The sequence below is a fragment of the Phaseolus vulgaris genome, chromosome 11 (assembly GCF_051622355.1).
Source record: "Phaseolus vulgaris cultivar YP4 chromosome 11, ASM5162235v1, whole genome shotgun sequence".
Taxonomy (NCBI): domain Eukaryota; kingdom Viridiplantae; phylum Streptophyta; class Magnoliopsida; order Fabales; family Fabaceae; genus Phaseolus; species Phaseolus vulgaris.
In genome coordinates, this window is record NC_143508.1 from 14,146,349 (window position 1) to 14,158,565 (window position 12,217).

The window sequence follows — 12,217 nt, forward strand, 5'->3', positions numbered from 1 at the left end:
CCTTCCATCAACATATTTGTTATTAGCATCAAGCCAATCGAGACACATTGTCTTCATAAATTCATTATTTTGAAATACCTAATCAAAATTATCATTATCTTTAAACAAAATTTATTGTTGCTTCGGTAAATGAAATGAAAACTTCTGTACAACTGGCCATCTATGATGTATGTCAAAGCCAAAAGTTCTCCAAACAGCTTCACACAGAGATAAATATCTACAATCATAATAATTCTTGATTTCATCAACATCTTCTGTACTATCATTGATAATTTTCATTGTAGCCCTGTCGGGCCCTTTGTTGACATATTTGAAAAGATATTTGATAGAATTTGACTTGTTGCAATATTTTGTATTCACATGTGCTTGATACCTCATAAGAAGATGGTGACTATATGGAACAACATTGCTACTATCCATTTGGATACCATTTTTTTCCACAAAAATTCCATTATTCCGACGTTTATAGATTGGATATCCGTCTTCATAAATAGTAGTTACACATGTAAACTTTTTGGGAATTGTTTTTGAACATTTACCTTGTTTCATGCACGGTGAATTTAATTTAGCCACTCCACATGGTCCATGTATCATGTAGCTTTTAACAACTTTGAACAATTTCGGGTACAAATTTGGGTGAGGTAATTCAGCATATATGACTTTATCAATGTTATTGCATTTTGCAGCTTGTTTGATCCATCTAACCATAATAGTATATGAGCATGTGATAAACCTCTTTTTTTGAATTTCAATGGTGTACATTCCTGAAACAAAAGAAAAGTATATGTAGAATTAATTATGGGAATATGCAAAAAACATTCTAATGTAAATAATTAATATAATAACCTGCACTTGTTTGACCAAAAAAGTTATTCTTTTTTAAATCTATTATCATTTGATCAAGTTTGATTTTGAAGACTCTACAAACAATATCAGGTTTATCTGACGGACTTAATCCTTTTGGCTCAAGAGCATCACGAATTTCTGGCCAATTGACATTGCATGTTATTGTTATAAACAAATCAGGATAACTAAATCTTTTACAAATGGCCATAACATCTTGACAATTGTTGAACATGTAACGCATACCACCAGTAAAAGATGAAGGTAAAACCACACGTCTACCAATGCAGGAAGGATCAGTTCCTCCTTTGTTAATTGCTTCTTATAAGCCATTCAAAATTTCAGACCGAATTAATTTTTCATTTGCCCTAATGAAAGACAAAAGTTGTGCTTAAATCAAAGTATAACAATTGATGTGAGTTGATTAAGAGATGAAGCATTAATAGACACTTTCAAGAATTGGATCAAAATTCTACAAGCAATTTAAGAACACAAATGAAGAAACCATTAGATAGATATAGATTCAATTTACAAGTCTTTTCAAGTGTTGCTTGCAGCTAGAAGCTCTAGAAGGTTCTTAAATAATTTTTCAAAAACTTCAAATTTGTTATTTAGGGTCAATAAATAGCTTTTGAAGTTGAAAGTGTCATAACATCTTTTAATATGTTATAAAGCCTTTTGTGTCGTGGTTCTCTAGTGTGTAGTATTGTCTGTGCCTTTCCCTTCTGAGTTGGATTAGTTAATGAACAAGTTACCCAATCTACTAAATATCTCTATTATATTAAAAGTTTATTTTTAATAAAAGTTTAGCATTAGAACATAAAAAATAAAAAAAATTAATAGTAGAATATTTTATTCAATTTAATTAATTTTATTGATTGTGTTTTAAATTCGGTTTTTCGAAGTTAATGAAATAAAGAAAATAAAGGTAATGGTGACTTTCTTTGAATAAAACTATCTAACAGAATTGTTTTGTGATTTGTGATTTTGTTATGTCTGAGGCATCACCGATAATATTTAAATATTAATTAAATTAATATATATTTTAATTTCTAAAACCAGATTAGAGTAGGCCAATAATCTGATGTTACTTCTATTTTTCTTGTTCTTTCTGTTTCCTTACTAAATTGAAATATGGTGTCCTTGAGGCTACTAGTAGAAACAAGGTAAAAGAACAAAAAGTAACATAAAAGGACAAAACAAAGGAATACACCTCCAACAGTGAGCCACGCCTGTGCATGTGGAGCTACCCTACACAGGCAAGGTAGATATTTGTTCCTCTATAAATAATAGAAAAATGTACAAAATAAGAAATATTTTATATAACATATTTAAAATAAATTATATAAGTATAATATCATGTTAACCAAAACAAAGTATATATATCTACACCAGAGAAAAAAAAGAGAAGGATAGAGACACTTTATATATTCTAATTAAAATGGCGATTCCATATATATATATAACATTAGAAGATTTGTTTAGTTTCTTTCTCTAAGAAAAAAAAATACAAAATTTGGAGTTAATTAAATTTTAAAATATTAATTTTTTATCATTTTTTAATTGTTTCAGCATTTATGTGTATTAAACAAATCATTAAAAAAACACAACTCATTTAGAAAAACACAAAAAATAATACGCCTGGAAGTATGGGGTTTAGAAACTCGCGGAAGTAACGTGATTTTGAAAAATCCCTGCAGTAACGGAACTTTCATAATTGCCAAAAAAAATTAATTGATTTTCTAATCGTTTCTCAAAACCGTCGATAATGCGGTAAGAACAATGTATCTTTCAGGAAAAAAATAAATCGTGAATAACACATTATTTAGTGGAAAACACTAAATATAATTCCTCTTAAAAATATTTTCTATTAATAATTAATATTATAATTAGTTAAACTGACTAAAATTCATTATTTTTTACACAAATTAAAATACCAATAAATATCAATTATTAAAATAATTTTTCTCTCTCAAGAAATATAATGCTTATAATACTACATTTATTTGAAACTTCTTTCGTCCTAAATATAAAAATTATGGATAATTAATTAATATCTATTTAAAAAGTAATTAATTTAGTTGTTAATATCAAAATAATCAATAATTATAATATTTTTTTCAAGATTATCCTTAATATAATTGGGACTAACTATATCTTTTTTCTCCATTTAATTACTTTCCATCTAAATAATCAATATTGTGAGAGAAAATTTGCAAATTGTTAATTTTTAAAATTATAAACTCTTAAATTCTCCACTCCACACATATATAATAGAAAATAGAAACAATTCATACACAATTTTTTACTTATGGATTAAAATAATTTAAAAATATTTTGGTGAAAATGTTCAATACCACACAGATAAAGATAACTTTATAAAAGAGAAAAACTGAGAAAAGTCTTATACTTAAATTCAAAGGAAGTTTAACTTTATCTGAAAAAAGATAAGAGAGTGTTGAGTTATTCATAGAATCAGATACACTATTCAACAGAAGTTGAAACTCACAAAACTCCAACAATCTCCTCAAAAATCAAAATTTGACGTATGAATACAAACTGAGGAACATCCAATTGTATCAACAACAAAATTGAACAGCAAAATACTAGAATTTATATACATGCAACAATGCATCCAAAAGGGGCAACACAAGCCACGCCTTCAGATACTTCTAATAGATTAACACTTCAATAATTAGTCTGTGGGACATTACAAAAAATATCAGCAATGTCCAAGCCCTCTGGAATTTCGAATTCGAACAAGTCACTGCAAAAGCTATTCTTCTCTTCCTCATTGCCACTTCTCAAAGAGTTGGATGATGCATTCAACTGGTTTGGACTTGACTCAGGCGTAGGAATAACCAAGTCATACCCCTTGTTCTGGTATGCATTTTTCAGGGAATGCACCAAAACATGGTGACCTAACAAATCAACTTGGTTTGGTTGCAAAACAAGGTTCTCATCAGCAGCAGAAGAAGAATTTGAGCAGCTAAAGTTTTCCATGGTGCCAGAGAATCCTTCCACACTGGTTGTATTCGTATGAGTAGGCATTTGAAGCTGAGTTATGTCTAGTGGTTGAGCAACTTGGTTTACATAATTGTTTGAAGCCAAATTTTGATTTTCTAGAAGAGAGGCTGTAGCAGCAAGGTTTAACAACCCTTGGTTCATCAAAACTTGGGCTCCTCCTAAGAAGCCTTGCATGTTAAGGGAGGGGTTCAACACTGACCTTAAAATAGATGACATATCAAGAAGGTCAAGGCGTGGGGCGTGTGTAACCGGATCAATTCCCATACGAAGAAGCCTCTTCCTAATGTGAGTGTTCCAATAGTTCTTTATTTCATTGTCAGTTCTTCCTGGCAACCTAGCTGCTATAGATGACCATCTAAATAAACCACAATTAACCATATTATTGATTAGAAACTAGAACCATATATTAGATAGATCATGATAAATATGAAGGAAAATGGTCATAGAGTTCTTACTTGTTTCCCAAGATACTGTGCAACTGAATAATCGTATCTTCTTCTTCTAAGGAGAATCTTCCTCTCTTAATATCGGGTCTAAGGTAATTTGTCCATCGAAGGCGGCAACTCTTGCCACACCTTTGTAGACCTGTAATTAGATAACATGGTCAAATATATATGTTAGTAAAGTAATGTTTTGTTAGGACAATTTGGTATATATATATATATATATATATATATATATATATATATATATATATATATATCAACATTAACATCTTTTTGAAACAAAAATGATTTCTTCTTCATGACCTCAAAACTTTCCTATAACAAAGCAATGTCTTATTAGTAAAATGAAAGGGAGGGAGAAGGAAATAACAAACCAGCACTTTTAGGTAGGGATCTCCAATTGCCTGGTCCATGAGTCTGAATGTAGTTGATGAGTTTAAGGTCTTCTTCTGGTGTCCATGGACCCTTCTTGAGTCCATCCTTATCACAGCAAGGAGCTCTTCCCATTTTCAAAGTATATAGATGAAAAGTGGAGTACGATATGCAGGAAGGTTCCAAAAATCCAAAAGGGTACGAAACTTAATATTTCTTATCACAAAAGACACAAAAGTGAAGTTCTGTTGCTTGTGTTGATGGCTGAGACGACCAGTGTTTTTATAGCAGAGGAAAGCAGTGTTAGATGATCAAAGTCAAAAGGATTGGCGCCGACCATGTGACACATGTCTCTCTCAGGCTCAGCGAAGATACTCATCAATGGATCATGTATGTGTAATGATATACGTTTATAATACATACAGTAAAAATTGCATACACGATTTACTGATATATACATAATGTGTTTGATATCTTAACAAAGAGACTATAATGAAATGAAATACGAGTAATATTATAAAATTGACATATTATTCACATTTTTTAAAACCAAAATTTATGTTTTTCCATGATAATAAGCTTAAAGAATGGCGAAAGACATATTTTTAATATTTATAGTATATTTTTAAGTTGGTTTTCTCAAAAATTAAAGAATGAATACTTTTTTAGCAGTAGAGATGTTGGTCTCAGTATATATAATTAAAAGTGTCATACATGTGTTGGAAAGTATAAGAGAGTATCAGATATCAGAAACATCTAATTCTAATAATGGTGCTCAGAGAAGTAGAATGTATAGTATTCTGTATAGATTTTGTTTCGCAATGAATACATACGTAGAGTACTTGCATCCATGTACACAGTGAATCATGGCACGTGACTTTAGGAGAGAACAGGGTTAACGAAATTGAAAATTGATAAGGATATGCTAGGGAGCTGACTTTTCCCATTGTAAAAAGCAGTGAAGAGATGCAGGTTGAAAACGATTTTTGAACCTTTTAGGTTGACCTTAGTTTTTATGTATTGTAAGGAATCATGGACGGTACGGTTGTTAACTCTTCTTAACAACATTTGCAGAAAATATGCTCCACTGTTTCTCTTTCACTCCACTGCTTCCTTGTGGGGTTTCGTTTGACTAACGTTGTTTATGCATCAAACTTCTACAGGGGGTGTCAAGGGGGAAAATGGTTTCGAAAGGGATATTTTTATAAAAATAGTGTAATCTTTTTCAGCAAATTACGATTTTGGGTAAATTTTGTTTTCGAAGATGGATGAGTCATATATCATCAAGATGATTATTAAAGTGAAAATGTACTTCATGAATACGATTTTAGGATTTTAGGTAATTCCACCGAGAGTAGTACTTCATTAGTACAATTTTGTCAATTTCATTAAACATGTACAACTTTTTTTTATAGTTAATTTCGTTTTATTTAAAATTAATTTAGATTTAATTAAATTTATCAATATAACTTTTGTTTATAAAAAGTGACAAAGTCATACCCATGAGGTATTACTTTCATGTGAAGTCTTTTTTTATCTAAAATTATATTTACGAGATACAACTTTCACTAATGTCCTACTTAATCAACTTTGTACAAATATTTCTTTTACCTAAAATCACAATTTGAAAAAAAAAAAAACATTACACTACTTTTGCTTAAAAAGTGACTAATATAAACTATATCACGTTTTCTCCTAATGGGCATGGTTGTGTTATCTTTAACTTAGTAACATTTTTAAAAGTTAGAGGATTGTATTTCTGAATTTTACTCCGATGATCACATTCAACTAAGAAGAATATTTTTTTATCACTTTACTGAATATCCCTAAAATATCTTATTTAATTTATTTTTTCTTGATTGATAACGCGTTTTACTATCTCTTGAACCGCAAGCTTTAGGCTTGAGGAATAAGAACAAAAGGAAATTAAAAGAAAAATAAATATGCTGTGAAAAGTACTGTTTGGTTAACATTACTTTTTCACTTTTCCTTCTTTTGGTTCTGATGTATGCGTGACGTTAGTTGTTTTGGATCAGAAAAATGGTGTTCTTTGGTCACAAATAAAATGGTGTATCAGTGAATAAAATTAAATCCGTAACTGAATTATTAATATTTACCAATATAAAATGGATCTAAAATTATAATTTTAAAAAGTACTTTCATTTTTTAAATATTATTTGTAATATAGATTTGAAATGTGTTCATAAAAAAGTTATTAAATGAATTGAATTAGAATTTTATAAGATCGAATTCAATCAAAATTTGGATTAAATTTTTAATAAGTCAAAACTAATTAAATTTGTACTTTTGTGAATTCTCAAAACTTTAGAGTTTTGTGGTGTTAATGAAATGGGTTATGATGTGTCTTTGGATGAGTAGCCAATTTTCCATGGTAGGGGGACCTTAAAAGGAGTAAAATAAGATGAATTACAGGTGTCATCACCTTGTCCATGAAATGAAGTCAGCCATGTCTGAATTTATTTTGTTCTTCCCAGCAAGTAAGGTGTAGGTTGCTTAATGCTGTCAAACATATCCCTGGCTTATTATGCATTTGAAAAATCTGGTGCAAAATTTCATCAACCCTCTATCTAACACTGTACAATGTAAGTCAAACGTTATTTGGTTCATTGTTTTTCTCCTTTTTTGTCTTCTTTTAATATTATCGTATGCTCGTTGACATCACATACAAACTGCTCCATATTTTCTTGGGGGTTGCTTATAGAATGAGTTGGATAAATTTATTTTTAACTTTTATTCTACTTAAGGTTTTATGTTTAGTTAAATTTGAACCTGATTACAAAGTCAATTTAATAGTAAAATATCAATCTAAGTGCTATATAGTTAAAATTATAAAATTAGCATATATTTTACAAAGGATGTTTAAGCAGGTCAGTACTGATATATTATTATACCATGTAGAATATTATCTCTATAATAAAGCAACTTATTGTATTAGATATGTAAGTCATATTCTTTTATATAATTTTAAAGAAAATAGTTTAAATTAAATAAAGAATAAAAATATTTTAAAAAATATAAATAAGAAGTAAAATATTTCATTTTTTCACTAACATAGTTTCTTTATAATCATATCAATATTCTCTTCAAAATAATGAAACTAGTATACTACAAGAAAATCATTAAATAGTAACCAAATTTAAAATAAAATAAAATTAGTCACTATATATGAACTAAATTAGATACCAATTTGAGACTAAAAAATTATTGATATCTAATGTGGTTTCTATTATTAATTATTGATATATTAACATTTTCTTTTACAATTTAAACTTTTTTTTATTCTTTTTTACTTGTATTTTCACAATTCACATTTTCCAGATAGAAAACTTAAACTAACATAACATTATAAGAAAATTATTAAATAAAAATCAATTCTAAAGATAAAAAATAATTCATTACTATATTAATTATATTAAATATTATTTTAGAGATTAAAAACATTATTTGCATCTAAATTAATTTATACTATTGATAAATAGTTTCTAAATAGATATATAATTAGCTACACAAATTTTCGTTTTTAGAATCTAAATAATTGGTAGCTAAAACCTTAGTAGTTAATTAACTATCAATTTAGAAACTATTTATCAATAATAGAAACTAATTTAGATACCAATATTTTATATAGTCTTTAAAATAATATCTAATTTAGTCAATATAGAAATTAATTTTTTGTCTCTAAATTTAGTTTCTATTTAATGATTTGTTCCGGTTGCAAGAATAGAGACAAATTGACTTTTTTTTGTCTCTTGTTGCACAACTTGAGTGGCCAATCTATCAAATGGATGTAAAATTCACATTTTTAAATGGAGTCCTTGAAGAAGACGTCTATGTAGAACTACCGTCTGGGTACATGAAATTAAAAAAAGGAGAGCAAAGTGTTGAAGTTGAAGAAAACACTCTATGGGTTAAAACAAGGTGTTCCATGCCTGGAACACCCAAATTGATACCTATTTCAAAAGGAATCAATTTTTACAATGTCCTTATGACCATGCACTGTACGTAAAGAATGAAGAAGGTAATTTACCTTCATGTTGATGATCTTATTTTCATGGGGACTAATGAAAAGATGATTGAAGATTTTATAAAAGTTATAAAGCAAGAGTTTGAAATGACAGACTTAGAATTGGTGAAGTATTTTCTTGGCCTTGAGATTAGACAAGTAGATTTTGGATATTTTGTGTCACAAGAAGCATATGTGAAGGATATTTTGAAGAAAAATAAGATGGAAGATTGTAATTCAGTAACAATGCCAATGGAGCTCGGTATGAAACTCTATAAATTTGAGGGAGGAGTCCAAGTGAATACGGTAGTTTAGTAGGGAGTCTACGGTATCTAACATGTACAAGGCCAGACATTGCGTATAAGGTTGGTATTATAAGTTGATTCATGGAGGATCTAAGATGCTTGCACCTAAAAGTTATTAAAAGAATTATTCGATACATCCGAGGAACATAATCACTTGGGCTACTCTATTCAAAGACAAATGAATTTAATTTGGTTGGATACTCTGATAGTGATTGGTGTGGAGATGTAGATGATCGGAAAAGTACAACAGGATACATGTTTTACACGAGGAATACAACATTCACATGGCTCTTAAAGAAGCAACCAATCATAACTTTGTCAACATGTGAGGCGGAATATGTTGCAAGATCTTTGTGTGTGTGTGTGTGGTCACACGATTTGATAAATAAATTTATTATGTGAGTTAAATTTCCTACAATTTGAGGCAATCGAAATACGAGTTGACAAAAAATCGGCTATTGAATTGGTAAAGAATCCGATTTATCATGAGAGGAGTGAACATGCCAACCACTCTGTTTGAAAAATTGAAGATGATTGGAATGAATAAGTTTGAGTTTAAGGGAGGATTTTTTTTAAGCATTAAACTAAAAAACGCCATCAATTTTGTTTGGAAATTTGAATGACCAATAATTATTACCTTTAATTTTGGTTTTGAATGTCATTTATAATATGATTTTAAATGTAACTTATAGTATAACTAAGATAAGGTAAGATGTGAATTTGAGAAGTCTATTATGAGACTATTTAGACAGATTGTATTTTCCATTTGAAATGCTCAATAATATAAATAAAAATATATTTTTTGTTTACATTTCTATCATAGCCTTTGGTTAATGCTTCTTTTCATAGTCTCACCTATCTTATCCTTGATCAAGAGTATTGACCAAACTACGCTAGAATTTTGGGTAATGTATGTTGATGCTTCTGCTTTGTTATTTTCGTGCCATAAATCTAGTTACTAAAAATTGGTTCCATGTGAATCAGGAAGGAGAAACTATGTGAAAGATGTTTTGTCAAAAGATGGTGTCATGATCTTCTAGGTTATTTTATATTCTTGGGTTAATATTTTTTTTGTCTGTTTGGGCCTTGGGCCTCCTTTACTCTTTGCCACCAAGAATTTTAGGCCCAATTTATTTTTACAATAAAACTTTTGTAATTCATTAATCACAATCAATTCCAGAAGATATTTTTTACGTTATTTCTTTGGTTTCATTCTTTCAATGCTTTTGAGGTTTTTCTTGCATTCCTCTCTTCATCTTTCTCAGCACAGGCCTCTATTCACTACACACGGTGTTCTTCCGCTCAATTAACACAAAGGATTTTTCCTAGTATGGTATCAGAGCTCTTCTTTAAAGAGCTATGTTGTGCACTCTGAATTTTATCTTCTTTTATGATTTTCGTTCTTATCGGTTTCTTGTTCTAAATCTTGAATCTTTATTTTTTTCTTTTAGATATGGCCGAAATCAGTGGAACCAAAGAACCCACAACGTAATCGTCTCAGTCAAACCCAACACATCAATCGGTGGAACAGTCAAACCAAATGAGCAATTATCTCCATGCAGTGAGAACCCTGTTGCCCTTTTAGTCTCGTCGGTGTTGGACTCCACAAATTATCACTCTTGGAGTAGGTCACTGATAACGACATTGAGTGCGAAAAATAAAGTGGAGTTTGTTCTTGCCATGTGCCCATGTCCGCCCAAGAACCATCCCACTTACTCAACTTGGTAAGATGTAACAATATGTTTGTTTCTTGGTTACTCCATTTTGTCTCTATTCGCATTAGACAAAGCATCATATGGATGGATATAGTTTTAGATATACCGAATGATTTGAAGAATAAATACTCTTAGGGAGATTTATCTAGAATTTTCAATTTGCAACTAGAAGTTGCTTCTTTAAATCAAGGTGAATTGTTTGTTACAGAGTATTTCACTAAGCTGGGAATAATTTCGGATGAATTAGAAAATTTTAGACCTAATCCTATATGCATATGTCAGACAAAATGTTCTTGTTTTGTTGCTTTTGCTTCTATTATAAGCCAAAGTAAATGTGAGGATCGGGCCATGCAATTTCTAAGGGGGTTTAAATGATCAATATCACAACATAAAATCTCATGTGCTCCTTATGGAACCTATACCGGCTATAACGAAAAAAAATTATCTCGTGTTGCAACAAGAACATCAATTGGCTAGTGACTTTTCTTTCTCAAATATTAATAGTGTTAATTCTAATCACATCTTTACTTTTGTGGAAAAAAATGGCCATACAAAGAATGTTTTCTTCAGAAGGTTGGCTTTCCTAATAAAAAAATTAACTTTTTCAAAACTAATGGCAATAAGAAATTATGTATCCATTGTGGAAGAAATGGTCACACCATAGAAACTTGTTACAAGAAACATGGGTATCCTCCAGGATACAAGTTTATGGTGGTAAAACCAATCATGTTAATAATGTTGTTATATCTAACGATGTGTTTTATGAGTCTTGCCAAAAAGGACAGGAAAATGGAGAATATCATCTCACAGCACAACAATATCAAGTATTGTCAGATTTGTTTAGACAAAGCACTAGCAATAATACTGCAAACAATGCTCAAGTGAAGCAGGTGGGCTCGCTCACTGCAGACAATCATAAAATCATAGAGAGGTCTCCAACTGGTAATATTCTTACCTTAAATAGTTCACAACATGGTAAAAATTATTGGATTCTAGACTCAGGAGCAATTGATCAAGTGTGTTCTTCTTTATCTGAATTTACTTCATACAAAAACATTAAACCTATTCCTATTAGTCTACATAATGGTCATGTTTGCAAAATATTATGGAAATGTGATTTTTAATCACAAATTTTACTTCATTGATGTTTTATATGTTCCTCAGTTTACTTTTAATTTTGTCTCTACTTCCAAACTTTCTTTAAATCTCAACTTCAATTTAATTTTCTCCTCCAATAATTGTGTGTATAAAACAATTAAACCAAAGAGAATATTGATATAGTTAGTGCAAAAGTTGGCTTGTATATTTTTTAATCTTCTTTTTTCGTAATAATGCTATATACACTATTGCTCCTTCTTTCAATTGTACTGTTAAAGACATTAATCTGTGACACTGTAGAATGGGGACATCTTTCAGATGAAAGATTAAATGTTTTACCTGGGTTATTTCTTTAGATACAAAATCTAAAGTTAGAAATCATATAGT

At 29.7% G+C, this 12,217-nt stretch overlaps 1 protein-coding gene across 1 annotated transcript; it reads right to left on the minus strand.

Moving 5' to 3' along the window:
* Window positions 1-3,434: 3,434 nt before the first annotated feature.
* LOC137821853 (transcription factor MYB41) lies at window positions 3,435-4,944 on the minus strand. The gene is made up of 3 exons (XM_068626634.1): window positions 4,691-4,944; window positions 4,326-4,455; window positions 3,435-4,225 (listed from the first exon to the last, which is right to left on the minus strand). Exons 1-3 carry the CDS (start codon window positions 4,821-4,823, stop codon window positions 3,532-3,534), a joined length of 957 nt encoding a protein of 318 aa, XP_068482735.1. The 5' UTR covers window positions 4,824-4,944; the 3' UTR covers window positions 3,435-3,531.
* Window positions 4,945-12,217: the final 7,273 nt, after the last annotated feature.